We start from the raw sequence: 24,865 nt of genomic DNA, 5'->3' as shown, positions 1-24,865 counted from the left end.
GTCTCCTGACACTTAAGCACAACAAATTACAATTTGTTGAATTAAAAACCATCATACAGACAGCAAAAATTTTTGCTTTATTTTAAAAATGCATCCTGTATGAAGTGACCAAGGAGCAACTTCAGATCCCCCCATTTTCAAGAGTGCTTCCTGAAAATCATGTCTGATGTATTTTCAACTGCAAATCTAAAATCAGTCAGCTCTGAAAATGTACATTAAATGAAAACAAAACCCCACAATTAAGTGACTGTCAGTCCAGTTGAAAGGCAGTGACACCACAGGAGCACAATGGAACTGTCCCAGTGTCATTCCCTGAAGCAGGACTGCGATGCCTCAAGGCCTCTCTCACCTGGGTTTCTTCTCTGGCCAGGCCAGAACTGCCCCTCGTGGCTGCCCATCCACACGGGTCAGGGAGTTGGAGCGGTGCCGCTGACCTGGGGTGGGGTTGCAATTGGTAACAGTTTAGAAGTGGCCTTTAAATAAGCACTTTCTCACTATTTAACAGCAAACACAGTAACAGAACCTCCTCCTTCCCCAACAGATGGCAGCAGCAAACAGATTTGCTGCAGCTGCAACCAAAGATAGACACAGTCAAAGGCTACAAAATTTAAAATCCAATAAGTTCCTTCAAAGCTCTTTACAATCTTTTAATGCACACAAAGATAATTTACTCAGGCTCAACATCTCACCACTTGGGTGACTGTAGTTTAATTCGATTTTAAATCATTCATATAAATGTCCTTGTACTTTCATTCACTTTTACTGACACTGATGGTCACTGGCAGTTGGAACACAAACTCAGGGTAGGCTCACCAGGGCTGTCTTCTCCCTGCAAAGATTTCTGTTGCTTTTGCCTCAAAGGGAGCAGTGGATGGGAAGGGCTAAAGGCAGGGCTTCCTCCTTTGCCACTAAGTCAGAAAAGCAAAAATTCATTACTACAAGATTTTTTTCTATGATGAGAAAAATTATATAGTTATGAAGTTACACTGATAACAGTTACCCCCATCCTCTTTAAAACTTCATATCATTAATTTTGAAGTAGTTACTTAAAAAGCAGAAAAAGTTTTCACATGTAACAATATAAAAGTAAACCTAGTACCTGAAATTAAACTAAGTTTCTGAACACATTAGATTTAAAATGTTACTTAAGTAAATAGTAAATTCAAGACAAAGCAAAGGCTGAAATAACTTCTTGGTTGCCACCAAATTTAGATCAGCTGAAAGCCCTTGTCATTAACCTTCCTGCACATCAGATCATGTTTAAGTTTTTATAGAATCCCAGACTGGGTTGGGTTGGAAGGGATCTTAAAGACCATCCAGCACAGCTTCCACTAGACCAGGTTGCTCCAAGCTGGCCTTGGGTACCCCCAGGGATGGGGCACCCACAGCTGATCTGGGCACTTGTGCCAGGGCCTGCCCACCCTCCCAGAGAAGGATTTCTAATATCTCATCTACACCCACCACCTTCTTTCAGCTGAAGGCAATTCTCCCTCGTCCTGTCTCTCCATGCCCTTGTGTCAGTCCCTCTCCAGCTCTCCTGGAGCCCCTTTAGGCACTGGAAGGGTCTCCAAGGTCTCCCTGGAGCCTTCTCTTCTCCAAGCTTTCCTATCTCCATTTACAGAATGTGTCTGGCAAAGACCAGCAGCTTGAACAGCTTCAGGGTTTGACATTTCTTCCAAACCAGAAGTCACAGAATCATAGAATCAATTGGGTTGGAAAAGACCTCCGAGATCATCAAGTCCAACCCTTGGTCCAACTCCAGTCCCTTTACCAGATCATGGCACTCAGTGCCACGGCCAAGCTCAGCTGAAAAACCTCCAGGGATGGGGAATCCACCCCCTCTCTGGGCAGCCCATTCCAATCCCTGAGCACTCTCTCTGCAAAGAAGTTTTTTCTCATCTCCAACTTCAATTTCCCCTGGCAGAGCTTGAGCCCATCGTGCCCCCTTGTCCTATTGCTGAGTGCCTGGGAGAAGAGACCAACCCCCACCTGGCCACAACTTCCCTTCAGGCAGTTCCAGACAGTGCTGAGGTCACCTCTGAGCCTCCTCTTCTCCAGGCTGAACACCCCCAGCTCCCTCAGCCTCTCCCCACAGCACTTGTGCTCCAGTCCCTTCTCCAGCCTCGTTGCTCTTCTCAGTTGGGTTGGAAGAGACCTCTGAGATCATGAAATCCAACCCTTGATCCAACCCCACTGTGATCACTCTGGCACTCTGTGCCCTGGGCTGGTGATCACAGTGGGGTTGGATCAAGACATGGTGGATTCTCTGTCCCTGGAGGTGTTTAAGAGGACACTCAGTGCCACCTCCAGTCCCTTCTCCAGCCTCGTTGCTCTTCTCTGGCCCCGCTCCAGCCCCTCAATCTCTTTCCTGAACTGAGGGGCCCAGAACTGAACACAACACTCAAGGTGTTGTGTCAGAGCAACAGCTTCTGCCATGCAGCTGCTGGGGCTCAGCAGCACTTGCCAAGGACCAAACAGAACAGAGCAAAGTGTTTCTGTGAACTTGAGACTATTTTAAAGCCCAACTGCAACCCAGATCCACTCAGTTCGTAGCAAAACGCCAACATTTGGCAGCAGCTCCTCCAATTCCCCAAAGTGAGGCACGAAGTGAGGCAGAGGCCCAAGAGGCCACACTTACAGGTAGTCGGGCTCCTCGGGGTGCAGGTAGTACCTGCTGCAGGCCTCGGGGGCTGCCTGGGCTGGGGGCTGCAGCTCTGCCGGGCTGGGGCTGGCGGGACTGGCCAGGAAGCTGCGCTTGGTGGCGTTGGAAATGGGCACGGGGGCACGGGCGCCCTTCTGCTGCAGCACTGCCTTGGCTGGGCACACAGGGACAAGGTTAGCACAGCCACAGTGCCACCACAGCAACACAAACTGCAGGTGGCACAATGCAAAGCTCACAGCACAGCACTCAAACGTGAAGGGTTAAAGATACAGACCTGCTGGTGACCTCGACGGAAGGAAAGTTTCAGATAAATAATTAGAGGAATAATTATCTGCTCAAAAATTACCCATTCAAAGAAATTAGAACTTAAGTGGATCTAGGACTAACTTTCCTTCTATTTTTACTCTCAAAGATCCACAGCAAGAATAAACTTTGGGTGGAAACAAAGCTTCAAAGGGAACACCACTGGGCAACAGTTTCATTGCAATGGAAGCATTTTTTAAATAACATGCTAACATTTATCAGTGGTTATAAACTCACCATCTTTTATTTCCTGAATATCTCTGGGCTGTACAAAATCTGGTTTGACATTCTCAAACCACCAGAAGAGTTCTGCAATGAACACCATGACATTGGGCTAGAACAGAAAAGGAGAAAAATTACCCCTGAGTAACAAAACACTCACGATTTCCCCACATTTTATTGAAAAATATGACCCTCGTTATGCTCCTTACCTTTAAAACCAAAGGGGCATATAACATGTCCTCCAAGGTGAGGTAAAAGCACTTGTTCAGGTATTCATTTGAGAATTCTCTCAGAAGTTGGATGTTATAAAGGCTGTCTGCAATTGATGTCACCTCCTTCAAACAGATATCTGGGAAGGGGAGAGGGATGGGAGTTATGGGACTGCTCCAGGGAATTGCCCTTCCACCCCCAGCTCACAGAAACACTCCAAAGAGGAGCTTCACAGACTCTGCACCACCCTGGAACTGTCACTGGCCACCAGTGACACTTCTCTGTCTGTTCAAAACCAGAGGGACAGGAAAAGGGGAAAAACCCCACAGGTAAAACAGTATCAATTCTGCACTAAGTTCTGAATCCACAGAGGATTCTGTTCATCACAGCAACAGAGAAGGTAAAGAGGGTACAGAGAACACACAGAGTGACAATATACAGAAGCAATTAAAACCAGGCATCTTGATTTGCATATAATAAAAGGTTATTCCCAGGATTCAGTGCTGGTTCCTTCTGAAAGCACTCAGGAGCTCTGCAAGCTACAACATGTCTGGGAATTCAAAAACCAATACAAAATGTTGATTTGAAGAAGCTCATGCAACAAGGACACTGAATTATTAATAAAAATATTTTATGTGAAGAACTACTCATGTTTGCATTGCTGTGGATTTGAAGAAACTATTTTAAAATCCAGATTTTTTTTCCTTTGCATTGCTGTGGATTTGGAGAAACTATTTTAAAAATCCAGGTTTTTTTCCTTTGCATTGCTGAGGATTTGGAGAAACTATTTTAAAATCCAGATTTTTTTTCCTTTGCATTGCTGTGGATTTGGAGAAACTTTTAAAATCCAGATTTTTTTCCTTTGCATTGCTGTGGATTTGGAGAAACTATTTTAAAAATCCAGGTTTTTTTCCTTTGCATTGCTGTGGATTTGGAGAAACTATTTTGAAAATCCAGGTTTTTTTCCTTTGCATTGCTGTGGATTTGGAGAAACTATTTTAAAAATCCAGGTTTTTTTCCTTTGCATTGCTGTGGATTTGGAGAAACTTTTAAAATCCAGATTTTTTTCCTTTGCATTGCTGTGGATTTGGAGAAACTATTTTAAACCCTAGATTTTAAAATGTCAACTATGTACTCCTACATGAGAATTATCAATTAACACCAGTGTTCCTTTTATAGTCTATTGAAACCAAGCTCAGTTACTTGAGCAAAGAAAACCATTTCATCTAATTCTATAAAAGAAAGGATTATTTTGTAGCTCATAATATACAGAGCAGAGTCTTCTAAATACACTAAGTAAAAAATCAAGATCAAAGAGAGGTTATTTTTCAAAGAGAGTGATGCAGATTCCACATGTGACCTGACTCCAACCTGCCATGGCCCATCAGAAATGCTGCATTTTATTTGATAACGTATTTCTAGTTCAGCTTTCAAAGATTTATTCACTTTTATTATTTTTTCCCCCTTTCTTCCATACCCTCCAGTTTCATTTGCTCTGGACAATAGTAGTGTATGACAGCCAGAAGAGCAGCCCCATCACTGCCATCCTTCATCAGATCCTCCAGCAGAGGGAAGTAGGGCAATTGTCTGCTGGAGAGATGGTCCCGCCGGTAACGCACCTGCCGAGAGAGCACAGGGGGTCACGGGGTGCTGAAGGTGCAGAAAGACTCAAGAAAAAAGGCAAAAAAAGGCATTTTTGATAAGCACTGAAACCTCTTTTCAGTGGATCTTTTATAGCATCTGCTCCAAGTCAAACCAAGTGCACTTTTCTCTCAGTGGAAGCCAATTCTGAAGAATATGGTGCTTCTCTTTTGATCACAGAATGGTCTGGGTGGGAAGGGACCTTAAAGGTCATCTTAGTCCAAGTCCCTTCCACTAGACCAGATTGCTCATCCAGTCAGTCTCCTCATGACTGGGAGCTATCCATGCTGCTGGATTTCTTGCTTCATTCACACATTTAACTGATTAGAATCAGTTAAAGTCAAAATCCTTTCATACAGATGCACAAATGCAGCAGATCCAAAGAAAGAGACACAGATAACTACATGAAAACCCTTAAAGCTTGGGAAAACCAAACCAAAACACAGAAAAAAAGAATTCAGATGAGCTGGTGATCTCTCATATGTTACCCACGTCCACAGACAGCAAAGTTCTCTCAGAGAGATTCAGAACATGGCAAAAAATCAAAATGCATGGCCTTTTCCAAAATGGTCAGCAAGGAGCAAGGAGGCCTTGACAGGAACAGCAAAACTCTCCATGATTTACTACAAATCCAACCCAAACTCTTTGGCAAACCACCCCCCAGCCCTGGGGGCATCTGGAGCTGCTGAAGCCAAAGAGCTGCAGAACAAATCCTGGCATTGCCTCTTGCAGGTTCTGCAAGGGAAGTTGAGGGTGCTGACCCCTCATCACCCAGTGCACAGGACAGGGGGCTGTGTCTGACTGGAGCAGCAGAACAGGAGCTGCAGGGCCTGCCAGGAACCCCTGCAGGGCTGCACACACAGCCCTGGGCACTGCAGGGCTTTGGCATCACTGGGCATTGCCTGAGGGGCACATACACCAATCACATATTCAATCATCAGAGGGAAGCTGGATTTTACCAATGGCATCCTACAGTGTCCAAGCCAACCTGGGAAAGCTCCATAAACACACACTCTCCTATGTGGCAACTTAGGATGGCACAGGCTGTGAAAAAATCTGTTCAGAGGAGTCAAGATCACTTGGAGGAATAAAACCCAGTTTCATTTCTTTATTTTGCACAATAAAACATGCTCTCTCAAGTTTCCCAAGGAACTCAAAGCTATCTCTGTATTTAATGCTAATTTTTCCTGTCCTTTTACCAGGTGCAAATGACTTTTTTTTCCCCAGCCTGGAGCACTCCATGAATATGAAATGGAATGGGAATGATACTGTACCACACGAGCATATTCCACTGGTTCCAGCATGCAGTGTGAGATGGCATGCATCAGATCAGGCTTACACAAAAGAAACAGTGAGATATAGGATGGTGATTATTCAAACAACAAACAAATCAAAGGCATCAGCAACATCCATTATGCACTGGAAATGTGGCCCTTAGGTCTGGGAAAATGAGTGTGCACACTCAGGTGAACTGGTTAGCTGAGCAGGGTCAGCATTCAGCCACTTAGAGTAAGCATATTAAAAAAAAAAAACTTCAGAAATTGTGCTGAAACTTTAATTACTCCTGTAGTTAAAGTAGATACAATTACTTCTTTTCTAATAGGCTTAAATGGAATTTAAACCGACCACAGTCAACACTGAGAACCAACATATCTAAGAATTCCTTGTTTCTTTGAGCTTTGGTGAAAAACCCCACAAATTTATCTAAGAGGGGCTTTATGGACTTAATGTAATTCGTTGTGTTTTGCTCAACTATTATTCTCTAACCATTCAGGCTTTTATACTGAAAACTCTGAATTCTTCCTTATATTCTAAGTTGAGTTTTGGGGTTTGTTGCCCTCCTGCCCGTGCACACAATCAATGCTATTTATAGGCATTAAAGGGCAGAAATGGTACTACTGAAACAGAGACAACTCTGTATTAAAATGCCCAAAATCACAAAATAAAAAAGAAACACAGAAGTGACAGAATCTGACAACTACTTTGGAGACTGCAAAATCTGCCAGTAAACCAGGACTGAGCTGTAGCAGTGAGACAATTTCTATTTACTCCTTCCTTTGGTTGAAGGCACTGAAAGCCTTTAATGCAGCCCAGAAATTTGGCTCAGGCCAAGGAGGAGGAGGCAGCAGCAGGACTGAGCTCTCTGGGGGAAGGCAGAGAGGCCACAGGGACAGGGAACTGCCCCATCCCACCTGCCCTGTCCAAGGGCACTCACTGCTCTTTGCAACCAGCAACTGAGACAACAACTCCAGACAGTGTCACACCAACCCCTGCAAGGGCAGGAGAAAGGGGATCAGAGCAAAGGAAAACCTCTGCAAGTTACAATAAACCTGGAAAACTCACACCAAACAGAGCAGGGTTCTGTAGCAGAAGCTCAACTCTGGTGGGTTTTGTTTTAATACAGTGGAAGTGATATTCCATTTTGACACTCCAGCATAAAGAAACCCAAGTCTTTTGTTCCAACCTGGAAATGCCTCCCCTCCCACGTGCCAGGCTCGGGCTCCCTAACTGGGCACAGTGAGTGCCACGCTGGGTCCAGGCTGGTCTGCCCAACCTCCCCACCCCACCCCAAACAGGAACAGTGTCCTGGGCCTGACACACTCACAAACCTGCCCCACAGCAGGTGCAGGAGCCATGTAAGAGCATTATTTAAGCACAAACTGAGGATCTTAACTATGGATTCCAAGGTTAAGCACCATTTAAGCTGCCCAGCTTTGCTCTCACCTCAGTGCTGTCACCATTTGCTATAAACCCCCAACTATTCCAACTGCCAATTCTCTGGTTTTCCTGCTGCTGCTCCACACCCCTCACTCCTGCAGGGTGGGAACACTTGGGAGGAGCTGTGATTATGCTGAATGCTGTACAGTATGCAAGGAGCAGGCATGGAAGCAAAGCCTGATGATCCAAAAGCTTACAAAAAAAGGTGCTTTTCAAAGAGCAGCTAAGAAGCATTTTAATGGAAGCAAACACTCTGAGGAAGTTCAAAAAGCCATGATTTTGTGGATGACAACTGGTGTAAAAGTAGTTCACTTACAGGTACTAATTTCCAATACCATTTGGAAGGAGACTGCTCAGGAAGCAAGGAAAGGAACGTGGGAATAGGAAAGGAACATCAGCAATGCAAGTTAAAAGCAGTAATACTTAAATGCACTTCAGCAATAAACACTTTCATGTTTTAGAGGGGTTGTAGCCTAGAAATTTAGATTTCAAGATAATAAAACAAGTCCCAAAAGTCAATAGAGTCAAATAATTAAAGGGATCCTTCAGACCACTTGTTAACTTATAAATTAAGCAGCTCTTTTGCTCCTTATTTTTGAAGGATATTCTTTTCTATAAAAGGCACCTTTGTCACTAACATGAAAACTGAACAATTGTGCCTTGTTCATATGTCACACTTGGATCCCCTTTGCCCAGCAATGCCAATTTGAGGAAAGAACACATTATTTATAATTTTTGTAATCAGAGATTGGGAGCTCAGAGAGCTGACAGGCATTTTGTTTGAGAAAGGTACATTTGACATTCTCCAGAAATGAAAGTGTGATTATTTTGCAATATTAGTGCATTGTGATCTAATTTCAAGGGGAAAAGCTGGAAAAAACTACAAACACACACATAAAACATTTGAATGCCAAGAGTATCTTTACTGGATAGAACCTGAATAGACAAAGAACCCATGCAAAAAAAAATATGTCCCAGGGGCTTTCAAAATATATAATATATATTTTGTGCTGTGAAAGCTGAGTCATATTTACCCATGTACACTTGATACAAGTTATTTTAAGTTGAAACAAGTTGTTTTCAGCCAACTGAAACTTAAAGGGAAGTGAGAAGATACCAGTGGGCTTCAAAAGTAGGAAAGGGCACTGAAGACAGAGGCAAAACAAAATGCATGCACAGAATCTCAGGAGTTCTGAGGACTGGACTCCTCACATTTCTCTGGCAAAGAAAATACTGGTATTGAAATCCATTAATCACCAACACACTAACACACAACTAAAGATAAATTGGGTTTACCTTTTGATGCCCTGGACTTTCCATTAGTTGTTGTTTTAACTTAATCTCTTTCTCTGTTATCTCTCTCATTTTAAGGTTCACCTAAAAGGAGATTGCATAGGAAATATATTAAAATAGGAAATAGATTAAAATAGGAAATAGATTAAAATAGGAAATATACTAAAATACATCTGAATATGATTCCACAAGTCCAGTTTTCTTCCTCTCATGGAATGGTCAGTTCATGAAAGTTCACAGAGTAACACGGTACAACAGTTGCCTCCAGCAACTCTGCATGAACAGGAGCTGTAATCACAGCCAGGGAATTCTGGGTTTGGAAGGAGACATTCCCTTTGGAATGTGACTGAGGTGTCACTCAAAAGGGTTACAGCAACTTCACTGCTGCCCTTGGAAAAGTTTCAGTATTAAGAAATAATTAAGTCTATCCTGTTATTTAACATGAAACAATGATTCACCTCAAAAACACCAACCAAAATACTCCACCTCACAGCAGCTTGTCTGAAAACACACACAATTTCTACAGTTTTTCTAACTTAGTTCCTAATTATCTTCTTTATTTTAAAATTTACCAGCTTTATTCATTCCTAAGGAAAAGAAATTGCAAAAGAAATTGCAAAAGAAATTGCAAAAGAAATTGCAAAAGAAAGGCACAGGTGAGAAGGATGGAAGGAAGACACCCACCAGAACCATTTTAAACATCTGAAAAGCCAGAGTAAGAGGCAGGCCTGGTGCTCCCAAAGCAGATTGTACCTTGTTAATCCAGAAAACCATTGCATCCTCCAAATCATAGGGCAGCTCTTTAGAGGCACTGAAGGTAGAGAAGCGCTTGACACTCGCCACCACCTTTTCAATGCTGATCATCTCCACAGTGTAGGCCATCATAAGAGCATCAATCATTGCCATATGGGAACTCTGGAGGGAGAAAACAAGGATTATTGAAAAATAAAACCCCTTTTATAAACGGTGTGTACTCAGATAACATGCAGCTACCCCTGGAATGGCAGGGAGTGGGAGGAGTTCAGGAAAATTATTCCAAAGTTGAGAACACTGGACTGATAAGGGAAACTCCTGCAAAAAGCTCTGGGCCTGAGAAGGACATGGCTCCTGTTCTCTCCAAGGCTTTCCCCTTCCCTGGCCTGCCCCAGGCTCTCCCCAGTGCTCAGCACTGGGACATCTGAGGGTTTTCCAGAGACAGAGCCTGCAAGTTTCCTCTGGAATGCAGAAGGTAAAGAGCCAGAGGAGATGGGGAGGCCCAGGCCCACCACTGACTCACAGCTATCACAGGGAAGTAAAATGTGTCACTCTGGTTCTCTCCTCTCTGCTTGGGTTTTGTTTCTCTGGGGACTGAGACTTCTGAAGTGATCTGGGATCAAATTGTGAATTTGTGTGTTTGCTGAGGGGTGGGGAAACTGTGCCTTGCTGTATTCCAGCTTGTGTAAGTGTGTAATTCCTTCTAGTTCTTTTCCTTCCCTGTAAAAGACATTCCTTTCTTTGGTGGGCAGAAAGAGGCTTTTCTCTCTGTCTGTTATGGGTTTAGCCAAGTAGGCCAAAAATTTAGGCTTTAAAGTTCAGACTAGGCCTGGAATTGTCAGCTGACTTGAGCTGGGCTGGGCTAGCCAACAGCTGACTCTTCTAGCCAGTGGTGTAGTATTCCATGGACATCATCTCAGAAGGGGTAAGAGCCGGTGTGTGGGAGGGGCTTGGGCAGTTCCACCATGCCTGAAGCACAGACAGGACCTGCCAGAGTTGTTTTGCTATGCCAGGCCCTGCTGCTCCTGCTGCTGCCACTACTTGCCTTTTGTTTGAGTTCAGGGAGGTAGAAATACTTTGCTGTTACTCTTTCTGTTTCTTGCAGGGTGTCTTTTAGAGTACTTATAGATCTAGAGTAACATACTTTATATTAATTGGGGAGTGGGAGGTTACTTCTTGTTATATATATATATATATATATATATATATATAACTTGTGTAAGTGTGTGTTACATTGTAGTTTTCTCTTAATTTTCTCTTTTCTGAATAAATACATGTAGTTAGTTTCAGCATAAACCTGGTTTAGAAGGTTTTTTTCCTCTTCCTCTTCTTCCCTTTTCACTCTGCCTTGGACAGTTGGTGTTTTGCCAGCTCAACCCAAGCCACTGTACCTGGGGGAGTTGGCAGTTTGCTTGCTCAGACCAAGACACCTCCAGTAATGGTTTGCCCCATGGCTTCCTCAGTAACCATTGTATCTAAGGAAGTTACAAGTATTCCACACGTGTTTTCCACCTCGCAGGGGAGGTTTTGGGTTTCCTGTCCTTGGCCGGGGAGCTGGTGGGAAGGGCTGGAGTCTGATCCCTCCGGTTGTTGGTGGTTCTCCTGTCCTGGCTGAGATTGTTTCATGCTTGTTCCCCTTCCTTGAGGTTTTTAATTGTGTTTGTCTGTTTCATTTGTTTTTTGGGGGTTTGGTTTTGTTTCTTCCCTATTCCTGGTTAACCAGTCCCCTTTTGCCTTTCTGTTGCCACCCACTGACTCCAGTGGGTCCAGAAGAACCACGTGACACCGGACTCAGAGGTCAAACAACTACAAGCCCAGCATCTCACCCAGAAAGGGCTTTGGACTTTACCTTCTGAGTCCATGTTTCTAACCTCAGCCTATGGAGTCAGATGTGCTGTGCCTGGGGCAGGGTTACCTCGGGTTATACATGTTGTCTAATTTGAATAAAGTTGGGATTTGCCTGAACACCATATTGGTGTGTGTGATCTCCTTGGACCCGTCCACGACACCTTTCCCCTGGGGGTGGGATCCCACCTACTGTGTATACAGTGTGGTTGTGAATGCCAGAAAATATAATTTCTTCTTTTTATTCAGTTCAGTGTCTTTTGAGTTTGTTTCTTTTCAGTATTTTTTTTCATTTCCTTTGCTGGGAGAGTTCTGGGAGGGGGAAGAGGGGCCAGCCCAGGGTTGGTGTTATGGGTTCACCCAGGTGGGCCTAAATTTGGGCTCTGAAGTCTGGACTAGGCCGAAGCTGTCAGCTGACTTGAGATGGGCTGAGCTAACAGCTGACCTCTTCTAGCCAGTAACTTTGTATTCCATACCACATTATGACATCATCTCCAGGGAAGTAGGAACCAGTGTGGGAGTGGTTAAGGCACTCGCTTCTCAGCCCTCCTCTTGGAAGGACACACGATGTTGTCCCAGGGGGGATGGAGAGGACCAGGCCCACCACTGGATCACAGGGTACCTCAGGAAAGTAAAATGTGTTGTTCTGGGTCTCTCCTTTCTGCTTGGGTTTGTCTCCCTGGGGAATAAGCTTCTTCTTAAGTAATGTGTAGTAAGGACAGTAGAATTTGTGTGTTCGTTAAGAAGTTGAGGTGGGGAACTTGTTGTTGCAGACTCGTGTGAGTGTATATTTGTACTCTCTTCTAATGGTCTCTTTCTTTCTGTGAAAAATATATGTAGATTTAGTATAAATGCAGTTTGAAGTGTTTTTTTTTTTCCTTTCCCCTCTCTTTTCCTCCCTTTCCCTGGTGTTAGGAGGGAGGCTTTTCTCTCTGTGCTTGGGGGGGTTGGCAGTTGCTTATCTCAAACCAAGACAGTTGGTAACAGCCAGGCCAACCCTGCGACACCTCCACACTAACTAAGCTCACCATCTTGATCGGCGCCGAGCCCAGGTCGGCGTCGGTGACGGGCGTGTCGTCGCCGTCCATGACGTAGATGCCCTTGCGTGCCAGGGCGTGGATGACGGGCTGGTGGCCCTGGAGCGCGGCGGCCTGGTCGCCCTGCAGGATGAGGGAGCACACGCGGCAGTAGAGCTCGCTGCTCAGCAGCAGCCGGATCAGCGGCGGCTTGATGTGCTCCTGCTCGTACTGGTCCGTGTAGAACGGGTCCTTCAGCTCCTCGGGCACGTTGTCTGCGGGCACAGCGAGAGGGAGAGGGGTGGGCACTGCTCAGGGTTTGTGCAGAGCTCTGGGCAGCGGGTGGGGTGAGGGAGATACACACTGATTGGAGGGGCTTGTCCTTAGTGATTGATAATGTTATTAATCCATACGGCTATCATAGAATTTGGTTATTAGTTAATATAAAATTAGGTGTATATAAATAGTCAATAGTTAATATAAAAATAGTTTTGCCATTTTACCATATGGCAAAAATCATAGAATCATAGAATTGATTGGGTTGGGATGATCTCAGAGGTCTTTTCCAACCCAATCGATTCTATGATTCTATGAAAAGACCTCCGAGATCATCAAGTCCAACCCTTGATCCAACCCCACTGTGATCACCAGCCCAGGGCACAAAGTGCCCTGGGCTGGTGATCACAGTGGGGTTGGATCAAGACGTGGTGGATTCTCACTCAGTGCCACATCCACAGAATCACAGAATGGATTGGGTTGGAAAAGACCTCCGAGATCATCAAGTCCAACCCTTGGTCCAACTCCAGTTCCTTTACCAGATCATGGCACTCAGTGCCACGGCCAAGCTCAGCTGAAAAACCTCCAGGGATGGGGAATCCACCCCCTCTCTGGGCAGCCCATTCCAATCCCTGAGCACTCTCTCTGCAAAGAATTTCTTTCTGATCTCCAGCTTCAATTTCCCCTGGCAGAGCTTGAGCCCATCGTGCCCCCTTGTCCTATTGCTGAGTGCCTGGGAGAAGAGACCAACCCCCACCTGGCCAGAACTTCCCTTCAGGCAGTTCCAGACAGTGCTGAGGTCACCTCTGAGCCTCCTCTTCTCCAGGCTGAACACCCCCAGCTCCCTCAGCCTCTCCCCACAGCACTTGTGCTCCAGTCCCTTCTCCAGCCTCGTTGCTCTTCTCAGTTGGGTTGGGAGAGACCTCTGAGATCATCAAGTCCAACCCTTGATCCAACCCCACTGTGATCACCAGCCCAGGGCACAGAGTGCCCTGGGCTGGTGATCACAGTGGGGTTGGATCAAGACATGGTGGATTCTCTGTCCCAGTCCCTTCTCCAGCCTCGTTGCTCTTCTCTGGCCCCGCTCCACCCCCTCAATCTCTTTCCTGACCTGAGGGGCCCAGAACTGAACACAACACTCAAGGTGTGGCCTCCCCAAGGCAGAGTCCAGGGGAAGGGTCACTGCCCTGGGCCTGCTGGCCACGCTATTCTTGATCCAGGATAATGTTAATGTTGATAATGTTATTAATTGATACATCTATCATAGAACTTGCTCAATAGTTATTATAAAAATCACTTTATATAGAGTAGCTCAGCATATGGCAAAGATCATGAGGGACAGATGTGTAGGACCTGCCCTTGAAGCTTCTATACCAAGGGTCCTTAGGGATGTCTTACAATAACTAAAACAGACAGGACACCATATGAAACAAAGATAAATCACAAGAAATGTCAAAAGAACAGGATAACACCTTGGGCATTTTACAAGCAGTTTGCAAAGCAACAGAGTCTCCACTGAGCTGATGGGCTGGTTTTCTGGCAAGAGCATTGAAGCAAAAGTATTGCAGCTATTTGGGTCTTTAAATGAAAATTCAAGCATAGGAAACAAAACCACTCCACTTGGATGAAACAGGAACTTTAAACCAAGTCTAGAAATGAACTTCTTTTGGTTTGGGCACAGTCTCCACAGGCTGTATTAGGATTTTATCAAGCTGAGAGTGTAGTGATTTAAATGCAAGTTCAAATTAGCAACACAGAAGACCAGACCCTTTCCCACCACCCAGGAGAGAAAGGCACTGACAACAACTAATATTCCAATCACTCTAAATAAGCCCAAGGCATTTCATACCCATCCAAATGCCTCAAAATTCCATTTAACATCTTCAGTAATCAGTCCAGAAGCTGTTGATTTTCAGAATGGCTTAGCAAGAACAATGAGAACCTGCAACCCCAAGAAAAAATATTTTCTAGCCTCAAGTGTATTGTCTTAACAGAAACCTGCCATTTTCTAATTTTCAGGCATAATATTCTGTCTAATTCTATCCAGTCACTCTGAATATCTTCCCCCAAAGTCACTTCAACAGTTCACTTTAGATATGCACACCTACAGTTGAAAGAATTATTAATTTGGCAGCATATTTACTCTTCATTCAGCTCATTTCCAGAATAATTAAATTTTCCCATTCCAAGGAATGGGAACTCCCACCCACAGCACACCTTTAAACTGCAAACTAAGCCCCCCAGTATTTGTGTCCTGCAGAGCACCTGATGTTCACAGAGGAGAAACTGAGACAGAACGTTTTTGTGGGAGCCAGAGCACAGCTCAGACAAAAACATGCAGCAAACCAGAGCTGTTGCACCATCTCTAACAGCTTTTGGTAGTCAGTTTTTCAAAATTAAGATCACTGGTTTTCCTCTCTGTGACACTGAATGTGACTTTCCACTGGAGATGGTTGGAACAGACACAATAAACCCCCCTGGCACTGCCCAAGTGGCATTTTTGTTAAGATGGGTGTCCATTTTTAGTGAAATACATCATAAATTCAAGTATTTTTAATCATCTTAACATTAATCAACCTGACCTGAAAGGAAATGCTGTTGAGAGCCAATTGCATTGAATGGCCATTGCCATTTCCAGACAGAGAACTGGAGCTCCCCTTTCTAAAGGCTGAGGAAAGATCCCAAAATGTCAATGCAAAGCAGCTCATCTAATTCAGCATTTCAGTCCATCACACCTTTAACAGCCAAAGCCACTTTGCTTTGCACCAGAATTATTTGTGAAAGGCAACAACACAAGCTCCTAAAATGTCCCTCAACTGTACAGCTCTGGCAGAGCACGAGCTCCACTCCAAACCTGAAACCACAACAAAAAAAAGGAAAATTCAAAAGGTCTGAAATCTGAAGCACTTGGATGAGGGTTTAGCACCAACACCTGCCCTGGACTGGCTGGAACTGGGAGGAAATGGGTGGGACAAAGAGCCATGGGAAGATCCTGCACTGTGGATTTTCCTCAGGCCTCTTCTCCACAAGGTAAAGAATAAACTGTGATTGTTTTATAGATTCAAACCACAGAGAGCAAAGAGGTTTCTCTGCAACACTTTCACACCCCCGAGGGACACAATGCACTGGACTGGGGTGTTCCCAGCCCTTGGTAAAACCCCAGGCAGGGGATGCTCAGTGGGATGGGGCACTCAGGGCTCCCACAGCCACTTCTGATTAAACCAGCTCCATTTCAATGATTTTTAAAAGCCTTTTGTAGCACTAAATGGATCTGGTTCTCAGGGAGGGGATTCCATGGCACAGAAATCAATACATTTAAAAAACTCCAGACAAACAACTCAAACAAACACACAAAAAAACCCCAAACCAAAACAAAAAGAACCCCTTGTATTTTATCTACTGTTCCAGTCAAAAAATCTGAAATCTTTTTCTTCTACACTGAAGAACCCTACAACATTTTATTTCTGCTCTCCATGTAAGTGCTTAAGGACTGAATGGATTTGGATTGTCCAGGATTAAAGGCAGGTCTGGGTGGGAATAACTTCTAGTACCAGGATTAATAATTTGAATCCTATCAGAGGAAGTTATTCAGCAACACTAATTTCCCATGACAGCAGTTTGTTTCACTGTGAACACCTGCCCAGTTCTGTTTTCTGTATCAGTGTACACAACATTTCTTCCAGGAACAGTTTTGTAATGGATTTCAACTCCTGACAGACAGACCCATAGAAAATTTAATATATAAAAACCACATTATCTTTATTATTTAACTCAAATTTATGTACAGTGGATGTAATTGTACCACCCACATGGCAGGCACAAATAATTGAGAAATAAATAGCAGGGGAAACTGCAGTGCAAAGAGGATGCTACAAAAATGTCTAACTCTGAGAGGAGAAACTTCCAAATGCAGCTGAGGTTGTGAAAAGGGTGTGGGTCCCTCAGAGGGGACCAGCCCTCCCAGACAGCAACACACACAAGGGGTTTCATTCTGAGATACCTTCAATATTTGAAAGGGCAACCTGAGACTGGTCTTACCTTTCATTTCTCTGCTGATTATTCTTACCTGGAGTAAAATGCCACACAAAACACCAGGTTCTCCAGGCCCTTAAAAATGTCACAATCCCCATGTCTTTCTTTCTCTCTCTCTTTCTCTCTTTCTTACTCTCCTTCTCTCTCTCTTTCTTACTCTTTCCTTCTTTCTCTCTTTCCTTCTTCCTCTCTTCCTTTCTCTTCTTTTCTCTCTTTCTTTCTTACTCTTTCCTTCTTTCTCTCTTTCCTTCTTTCTCTCTTCCTTTCTCTTCTTTTCTCTCTTTCTTTCTTAAATTCTAAGCAGAGCTACAAAAATTTCTGCTCGAGCAGTTTAACAAATCACACCAAAACAAACCCAAACCAACTAAACCACCTCCTTCTTTCTGCTTATAAAAAGGTCTTCAATACCCTCTTAATTCTGAAAGAAAGTCACTTTTTGGTTACTGAAAATCTTCCAAACACCTTCTGTTTTCCCCAATGTGCTTTCTGAGTTGTTTCCCCAGGAAAACATTTGCCTCAACTTCAACACAAGTTTTATAGTTGTCAATTTGAGGCAAAACTGAGGGTTCAAAAAGACAAAGCTTAAAAACTACCAGTGTTTTTATAGTGACTTAAACCCAACAGCACAGAACCAGCAATCAGCCCTGGGAAGGTGAATATCATTAATTCAGTTTATATTGGTTTTTATCAAGAATTTTGGAGAATTTCCCACCCTGCAGCTGATATCAGAGTTGACTGGATCTCTTTCACACGTGGAATTAATGTAGATTTTATACCATATTAATGAGTTGTGTGCAGGCAGCTCCTTATGGAGCAAAAATGCTCATTTTTGCTGCTCCCCACACTTATAAAAACCAAGTAATATCCAATTTTTTCCAAGTTTCAGCAACACAAACTCTTGAATGTCCTTGCCCTGCTGAGCCAGTTGATGAGACCCCTCCACCAGCTCTTTGTGTGAGGACTCAAAAATAACTCCCCAGGAGTCCTCATGAACCAACCCCTTTGTCTGTTCCATCACAGCAGGGAGTTCTGAGCTCTGCAAAACCACCAGTTCCAGGTATAAATCACCAAGAACAACCTCATTTAGAGGATTGTATAAATAACTTCACTTGCAACAACCATCAGAGAGACAATTCTTGCCAGTCTCTCCTTCCTTCAGGGGAGGACCCTTTTCCTTTCTCCTCTCACCACACAAACCTGTTCAAAACAACTACCTGAGTATGAGCTGATAAAGGAAAATGCAGCAATGGGAACAAATCTGACTTATCCCTAGAGGGGGATACACCCCAGATCTTATTTGACCTCCAGAAGAACTGGTTTCCCATGGCAAGAGGGCCAAAGTGGGCTGGGAAACAGCACAGAGCTGGTTCAAACCTGAGCAGGATTTCCTTGGGATCAGTATCACAATTATCAGAATTCTTCAGCACTGCAGGGATGTCCCCCAGGCTGCAGAGCAGGGCCAGGAACTGCACCTTCCCAGCACTAAGAGCATCAGAATTAAGACCATTCTTTGCTGGTTCTCATTACAGCACTGAGCTATAAGCCCTGTAAGTGATCTGTAATGGGACACAGGAAAATTTACATACACCAGGCAGGAAAAGCCAAGCCAAGGGCTTTGGAAACTGCTGCCCTCATTATCAGATCTTCTGATCAAGCACAGAGCCACAAACCTGGATAAAGCAGGAGACAAAATGATAATTATGGAATCCTTCACCCCTGCAAACTTCCCACAATGATGCTCAGTGGTTATGAAACAGGTGCTGTTAAAGAAACAAATGTTTAACTCTGGAATATTTGAAACACAACAGCTTTTTTAAAAGTGTTTTTGCTGCCTGCCTGAGAAGAAAGAGGGGCAGGGAATCCAGGGATTTAGGGAATTCAGCCCAGGAAAAGTGCTCTCACTGCTCCTACCAACCAGTAACTGTGGGTACCTCTTACACTACTGTAAAATGTTATTTAACAAGAAAGTTTTCAGCACTTCAAAGACCAAAAAAAGCCAAACCTGCATTTTCCCCCTTGTCTTTCCTGCCTGCATCTTGCCAAAGGTCTCAGGCTCCTGCCAGCATTGTCTGCAAACTCTGGAAAGCTCCAGGCCTGATAAATAAGTAAAAAAACCACCAAGTTCCCTTTGAAAAATCTGAATTTTACCCACAGTTTTACAGCAGCAACAACATTTGTTATGGAGAGGGTTGGAAGGAACCCTCTGCCCCCAGCAAGCTGCATCCCTGAGAACTCCCATGTGCTCCTTCAGTATCTGGATTTCACCATTAGAGATGGAGGAAAACACAATTCCTGCACATCAATTAAAGCTGCCTGCTGAGAAATCAGAAGTTTTCCTTCTCTGTCTTCCCAAGTGGTACCAAATGGAAGCATCCTGGGTGTGTTTGTCCCCAGAGCCAGAGGGGCTGAGGGCCCAGCCTCCCTTCCCTCAGCTTTGGGCAGTGTGTGGCCTCATTCCAGCTTGGCAATGCAGCTCATTCCAGTGACTGTGGAAAATCCTCTCCCCATGGAAGGCTTGCCAAGCCTCCCTCAACTCCCACTCCCACCTCCTGGGAACTGAAGGCCCACAGACCCTGGGGCAGTTTTGCTTCCTCAGGAACTTCATCTTCTCAATGCCAGGAGAATTCCTCCAAGTGCCCCTTTGGTTCCCAGCAAAGTTTGGGGATGAAAAATGATAATTCTGTTCTAATGGAACCCCCTTTGCCCAAAGCACTGACCCAGCTGGAGGGACTCAGAGCCTTCCAAGTGTACAGGAGCTTTCCAGAGTGATCCATGTCAGGAGTCCCACATTTATCTGGGGAGAGGGATGAGATGATGCTGGATGGGGAAACACCACCATTCCCAACATCCTTCCCCTCTGGGTTCTGGAATTCTGGCCAGCAGTTGTGGGACCTCCCTCTGGGGCCCCTCTGTGCCAGCCAGGACCCAGCACAGCCTGCAGGAACAAACCCCCCAGCCCAATTCCTGGGCCAGAATTGTCTCACAGTGTCTGTGCAGCTGCACCCAGTTGTTTGGCTACCAAAATTCTCTTTTCATGGCCAGAAGGGAGAAAAATCAAATGAAAAAAAACCCCAAACTAGGACTTCAAATCTAAATTATTCCTCAAGCTCCCAGAGATTTGTCCTTGAGGGAAAACAAAACAAAGGATGAAGAGTTTTCCTACTTGAAAATCAGCTTAGAGGTGGAGAATTCAAATATCCTTTAACAGTAAAGTGAAAATACAGTTGCAGGTAAGACTTGCAGAGATGAATGACTTTCAGTAAGATCAAATTCCTGTTCCTGACCCTTCCCACACCTCACCAGGAGCTCAGCCTCACTCAGAGGCAAATGAAATGCAGGACTTGAAAGATCAAGGTACAAAATTATATCAATTCATACACATAAAATCCATCATTTCAGACAAACACCCTTTCTCAGCCACTCTGAGGCACTTATGGAAACCTTACCAGGTAAGATTTATTTCTGAACATGTTTTAATATTATGAACAGAGAATTTTTTTTACCAAATTAACCAGAAATGAGTCTAAAATAATAAAAAGGCCCCAAAATGTTTCATCTGCATAGTGAGATTTTAAATAAGAAAATCACTCATTGAACAGCATCCAATATCTTAAAACAAAAACCCAGCCCTGAGAGATGACAAGCAATGCATTAATTTCAAATATTATTCACAATTTTAATCACACAGGAAACCTTCTTAAACCCATCTCTCTATGAATTAAAGAGGCTTATAAATTTCCAGGGATTGTGCAGTGCCATCCCAGCAGGAATGGCCAACATGTGACAACGACTTGCAGGAGCCATTTCAAAAATCCAACCACATTTCCAGGGGCCACAAAGATACACCTGGAAACAAATCCTTACTCACTGCAGTGACACCAGCAACACAGCACAGAAAAACAATCTATTTTCCTGTTGTTTGTGGCATTTAACTGCTGTTAGATGAAATCTGAACAAGCCTAAATGCAAGGAGCAAATGCAAGGAGAAAAGCTGGCAAAGGTGCTCCAGGCAGAGACCACAACTCAGTCACAGGGAAAGCTGTTTCTTTTAGTTCTCAGCCAAAGGAAAGCCAAATATTTCTGCAAGCAAAGTCTGTGATGCCAAGTGCACAGACAGATGTGCCATTAAGCAATTAGCTGGTCCGAGAGGTGCAGACCAAGCGCGGCCGGAGGCACCAGCCGGGGCCGCGGAGCTCCCTCTGCAGAGCGGGATCCCTGCCAGCCCCTTCCCATCGGAGCGGCTTTCCCTGGAAACAAAGTCACAACACACCCCGGGCATCTCCAGCCCTGCAATCCCCACTTATCACCGAGGGCTAAAAAGTTGCAGGAAACGTTACAAACAATTCCAGCAACCGAGAAATATTTACAGGAGGAAATGCCTGTTCTGTTCGTGTAAGTTTATCAGTGTTTTAGTGACACCCTCCCCAAATTCCCACGTTTTTAAAAGTCATCTGATCCGTGGGGGGGTTTATCTCTTATTGCTTGTCACAAAATACTAACATTAAACTCTATAAAGCCATGATTTTATTTTCCCCACAATCATCAATATGAGGAGGCCACTGACAGAACTGGAAACAATTAAAAATGAAAATAATTTAGACAAATATTCCAGCAAGGATTAATATTTAATGGCAGGAATGGACCTCTTTTCTTCAGCCTTGTCACCAAGTAAGCCAGTGCTAATCCATTAAGCATATTATGAGTTTGGAGAATTAGACTTAGATTAACAGGGCCACCTCATCTTCCAAAACAAGACTCTGGATGTGGTTTTATTATATGTTTTGTTCTGGATAAAAAAACCCTCATCATCAATACTCCATCCTAGTTGTTCATAATGAAGCTACTTAAACTCAAGATGGATCTGGTACATGGAGACAGATCCAGTTCAAAAGATAAAAGGAAATTTCAACAGCTGCCAGGAAAACATTGTACAAATGTACTCCAAGAATACTTATTTTTCCAGATTTATAACAACATGAGGGAAGGAAGGATTCCTCTGTCACCCACAACCTCCCCTTTCATGTCACACAACACAAACTGCACCTGCCCATTCATTTCGTTTTCATAAAAGAAAAACGTTGCTGAACACAAATGGATTGAATTTTGGTTCATTCTGAAAGCAACCCCACAATGTGACAGAATAAAAAGTCCTAACGAGGCACACAAAGGGTGTCAAGGTGCCAAGATGACAAGACAAGGAAGCACCTAAAGCCTTCCCAGTCTGGAGGGCCTCAGGGCCTGCAAGCAGTGACAGAAAGCTCTGAGGAACAAAGTCTGCTTAGCCAAAGCAAGGATTGAAACATTCTGAGGCAGCAAAGCACCTCCCCAGCACCATCTGGGAGCGTTCACCATTAGGTTTGCTGATTCAGGGCATCTCAGACAATCCCGTTATTCCTGTTGAAGGCACCAGGAAACGGGCACCAGTACAAGAGAACGGGCTGCCATATTATTGATATTTAAAACAAAGCAAATTTAATTACTCCTGGAACGGCAGGGGAGACAGAAAAAGCACGAACAAAAGCAAGGATGACTCCTTGCCAGAGGTGATCTTACCTATTCCGTAGGCTTTAGCACAGATCCATTGTAGATTAGCAGCTATTTTTGCTCTGGCTGAATCATAGAGCTCCAAAGGGACAATCTCGACTGCACTATCTGTCAGAGCATCCATCTTTCTTCTGGTGCTATCTCCACCCGCACAAACATCAACATCCACCATCTAAAACAAAAACAAAAGACAGCGACTTTTACACGAGCCGCCGGTTCCGAAGCCACCAGGAGAGGGTTGCACACAACAGGCCCGGCATCCTTCGGGATTCCCACCGGGAGGGCTGATGGAGCCGTTCAAAACCCGCTCGGAAATCAAAAGGCACCGGAGCCCGGGGCCAGCATCCCTTTATTTTATTTTTTGCGAAGGGCAGGGCCCGGCTGTGCGAGAAAGCGCAGCCCCGTCACCTGCTGCGGGGATAAAGGAGGGATGGGGCTGCCCCGAACAATGCGCGCAGGTACCGCCGCCCCCTCCGCGCCCTTCGGGGCAGCACCTGCGGCTCCTTCCCCCGCCGAGCCCCCGCGAAGCAGCAGAGGCTCCGCGCCCGCACGCCCATGGCCGGGCCGAGCGGCGCCCCCCGCCCGCATCGCGCATCGCGCCCCGCCCGGGCGCGGCAGGAGGAGGCGGCGGCGGGGGCGGGGAGGGGGCGCAGCCCACCCAGCTCCGGCTCCGGCTCCAGCTCCAGCTCCAGCTCCAGGCAGGGCCCGCCGAGCCCCCGCCAGCGCCGCCGCCGTCGCTGCCCCCGCCCGCCCGCCCGCCCGGCGCGGCCTGCAGGCCCCGCGCTCACCTTGCCGCGCTACCGCCGCTGCCTCATGCCCGGCGCGGGCAGCGGGCACCGCCGTGCCCGGGGCGCGGGGAGGGAGATGGCCCGGCGGGCCCGGCGGCGGTGCCGGTGCGGGGAGGGAGGGAGGGAGGGAGGGAGGAAGGGTGGGCGGGTGGGAAGGAAAGAGGGAGGGAAGGGAGGGAGGGACGGGAACGGAGTCGCCGCCGAAGGGGCCGCGGCTGCCACAGCGCGCGCTCGGGGCCGCGCGCGCGCTCGCGCATGCGCCCGCCTCCCGCCCCCCCCACCGCGCGCGCTCCCGCGCTCGCTCTCCCTTCCCCTTCCCCTTCCCCTTCCCCTTCCCCTTCCCGCCGCTCCCGGCCCGGGGCGCGCGCACCCGGCGGGAAAAGGGAGCAGGGCGGGAGGGGAGGATGGAAGGGGATGGGGGGGGGGGGGGGGGGGGGGGGGGGGGCAGGAAGAGGCTGCTGCGCGTGCGCGCGCGCACCCGGGCACGGCCAGCGCGCGCCGGGCAACCGTTACCATGGAGACCGCGCCGGCCCCCGCGAGAGCGCGCGCGCAGAGAGCGCGGACACACAGCCCGGGATGGACGGACACACTGCCCGGGATGGACGGACACACTGCCCGTCATGGACACACAGCCCGGGATGGACACACTGCCTGTCATGGACGGACACACAGTCCGTCATGGACACACTGCCCGTCATGGACACACTGCCTGTCATGGACGGACACTCAGCACGCCACGGACGGACACACAGCCCGGAATGGACGGACACACAGCCCGGGATGGACGGACACACAGCCCGGGATGGACGGACACACAGCACGTCATGGACACACAGCCCAGGATGGATGGACACACAGCCCGGGATGGATGGACACACAGCATGTCATGGACACACAGCCGGGGATGGACGGACACACTGCCCCTGACATGGACACACTGCCCCTGACATGGACACACAGCCCCTGATGGACACACATGGACACACAGCCCCCGATGGACACACAGCCCGGGATGGACAGACACACTGCCCCTGACATGGACACACAGCCCCCGATGGACACACAGCCCGGGATGGACACACATGGACACACAGCCCCCGATGGACACACAGCCCCCGATGGACACATATGGACACACAGCCCCCGATGGACACACAGCCCCCGATGGACACACAGCCCCTGATGGACACACAGCCCCTGATGGACACATATGGACACACAGCCCCCGATGGACACACAGCCCCCGATGGACACACAGCCCCTGATGGACACACAGCCCCTGATGGACACATATGGACACACAGCCCCCGATGGACACACAGCCCCCGATGGACACACAGCCCCTGATGGACACACAGCCCCTGATGGACACATATGGACACACAGCCCCCGATGGACACACAGCCCCCGATGGACACACAGCCTGTCATGGACACACAGCCCATCAGATTTTTTCCCCTGCTTTGTGTCATGATCTACAACAACAGTGAGAAATATGTGAGAGGTGCAATATGTGATTGGTTTTTGCTGGGTGCTGTTGTGCTGTTGTCCCCCAGCCTGGA

At 46.3% G+C, this 24,865-nt stretch overlaps 1 protein-coding gene across 3 annotated transcripts in view; it reads right to left on the bottom strand.

Moving 5' to 3' along the window:
• Positions 1–23,586, bottom strand: part of CAMSAP1 (calmodulin regulated spectrin associated protein 1) — a 30,967-nt gene extending 7,381 nt beyond the window's left edge. Inside the window, exons 1-12 of one of the 3 annotated variants that reach the window (XM_071574600.1) lie at positions 23,304–23,586; positions 22,525–22,687; positions 12,676–12,938; positions 9,803–9,964; positions 9,053–9,133; positions 8,073–8,105; positions 4,875–5,016; positions 3,397–3,536; positions 3,203–3,299; positions 2,639–2,816; positions 814–908; positions 350–434 (exon numbers count right to left, since the gene is read on the bottom strand). In XM_071574600.1, coding sequence (XP_071430701.1) covers positions 350–434; positions 814–908; positions 2,639–2,816; positions 3,203–3,299; positions 3,397–3,536; positions 4,875–5,016; positions 8,073–8,105; positions 9,053–9,133; positions 9,803–9,964; positions 12,676–12,938; positions 22,525–22,687 — 1,439 coding nt within the window. In that variant the 5' untranslated portion in view covers positions 23,304–23,586. Of the gene's footprint in view, positions 1–349; positions 435–813; positions 909–2,638; positions 2,817–3,202; positions 3,300–3,396; positions 3,537–4,874; positions 5,017–8,072; positions 8,106–9,052; positions 9,134–9,802; positions 9,965–12,675; positions 12,939–22,524; positions 22,688–23,009; positions 23,092–23,303 lie in introns of those variants that run through there. The other 2 variants (XM_071574598.1, XM_071574599.1) reach the window with 2 other exon arrangements.
• Positions 23,587–24,865: the final 1,279 nt, after the last annotated feature.

The sequence above is a fragment of the Pithys albifrons genome, chromosome 20, assembly GCF_047495875.1.
Source record: "Pithys albifrons albifrons isolate INPA30051 chromosome 20, PitAlb_v1, whole genome shotgun sequence".
Classification (NCBI taxonomy): Eukaryota; Metazoa; Chordata; class Aves; order Passeriformes; family Thamnophilidae; genus Pithys; species Pithys albifrons.
The sequence above is the reverse complement of the archived record's forward strand: the minus strand, read 5'-3'. Positions and strand labels throughout refer to the sequence as shown.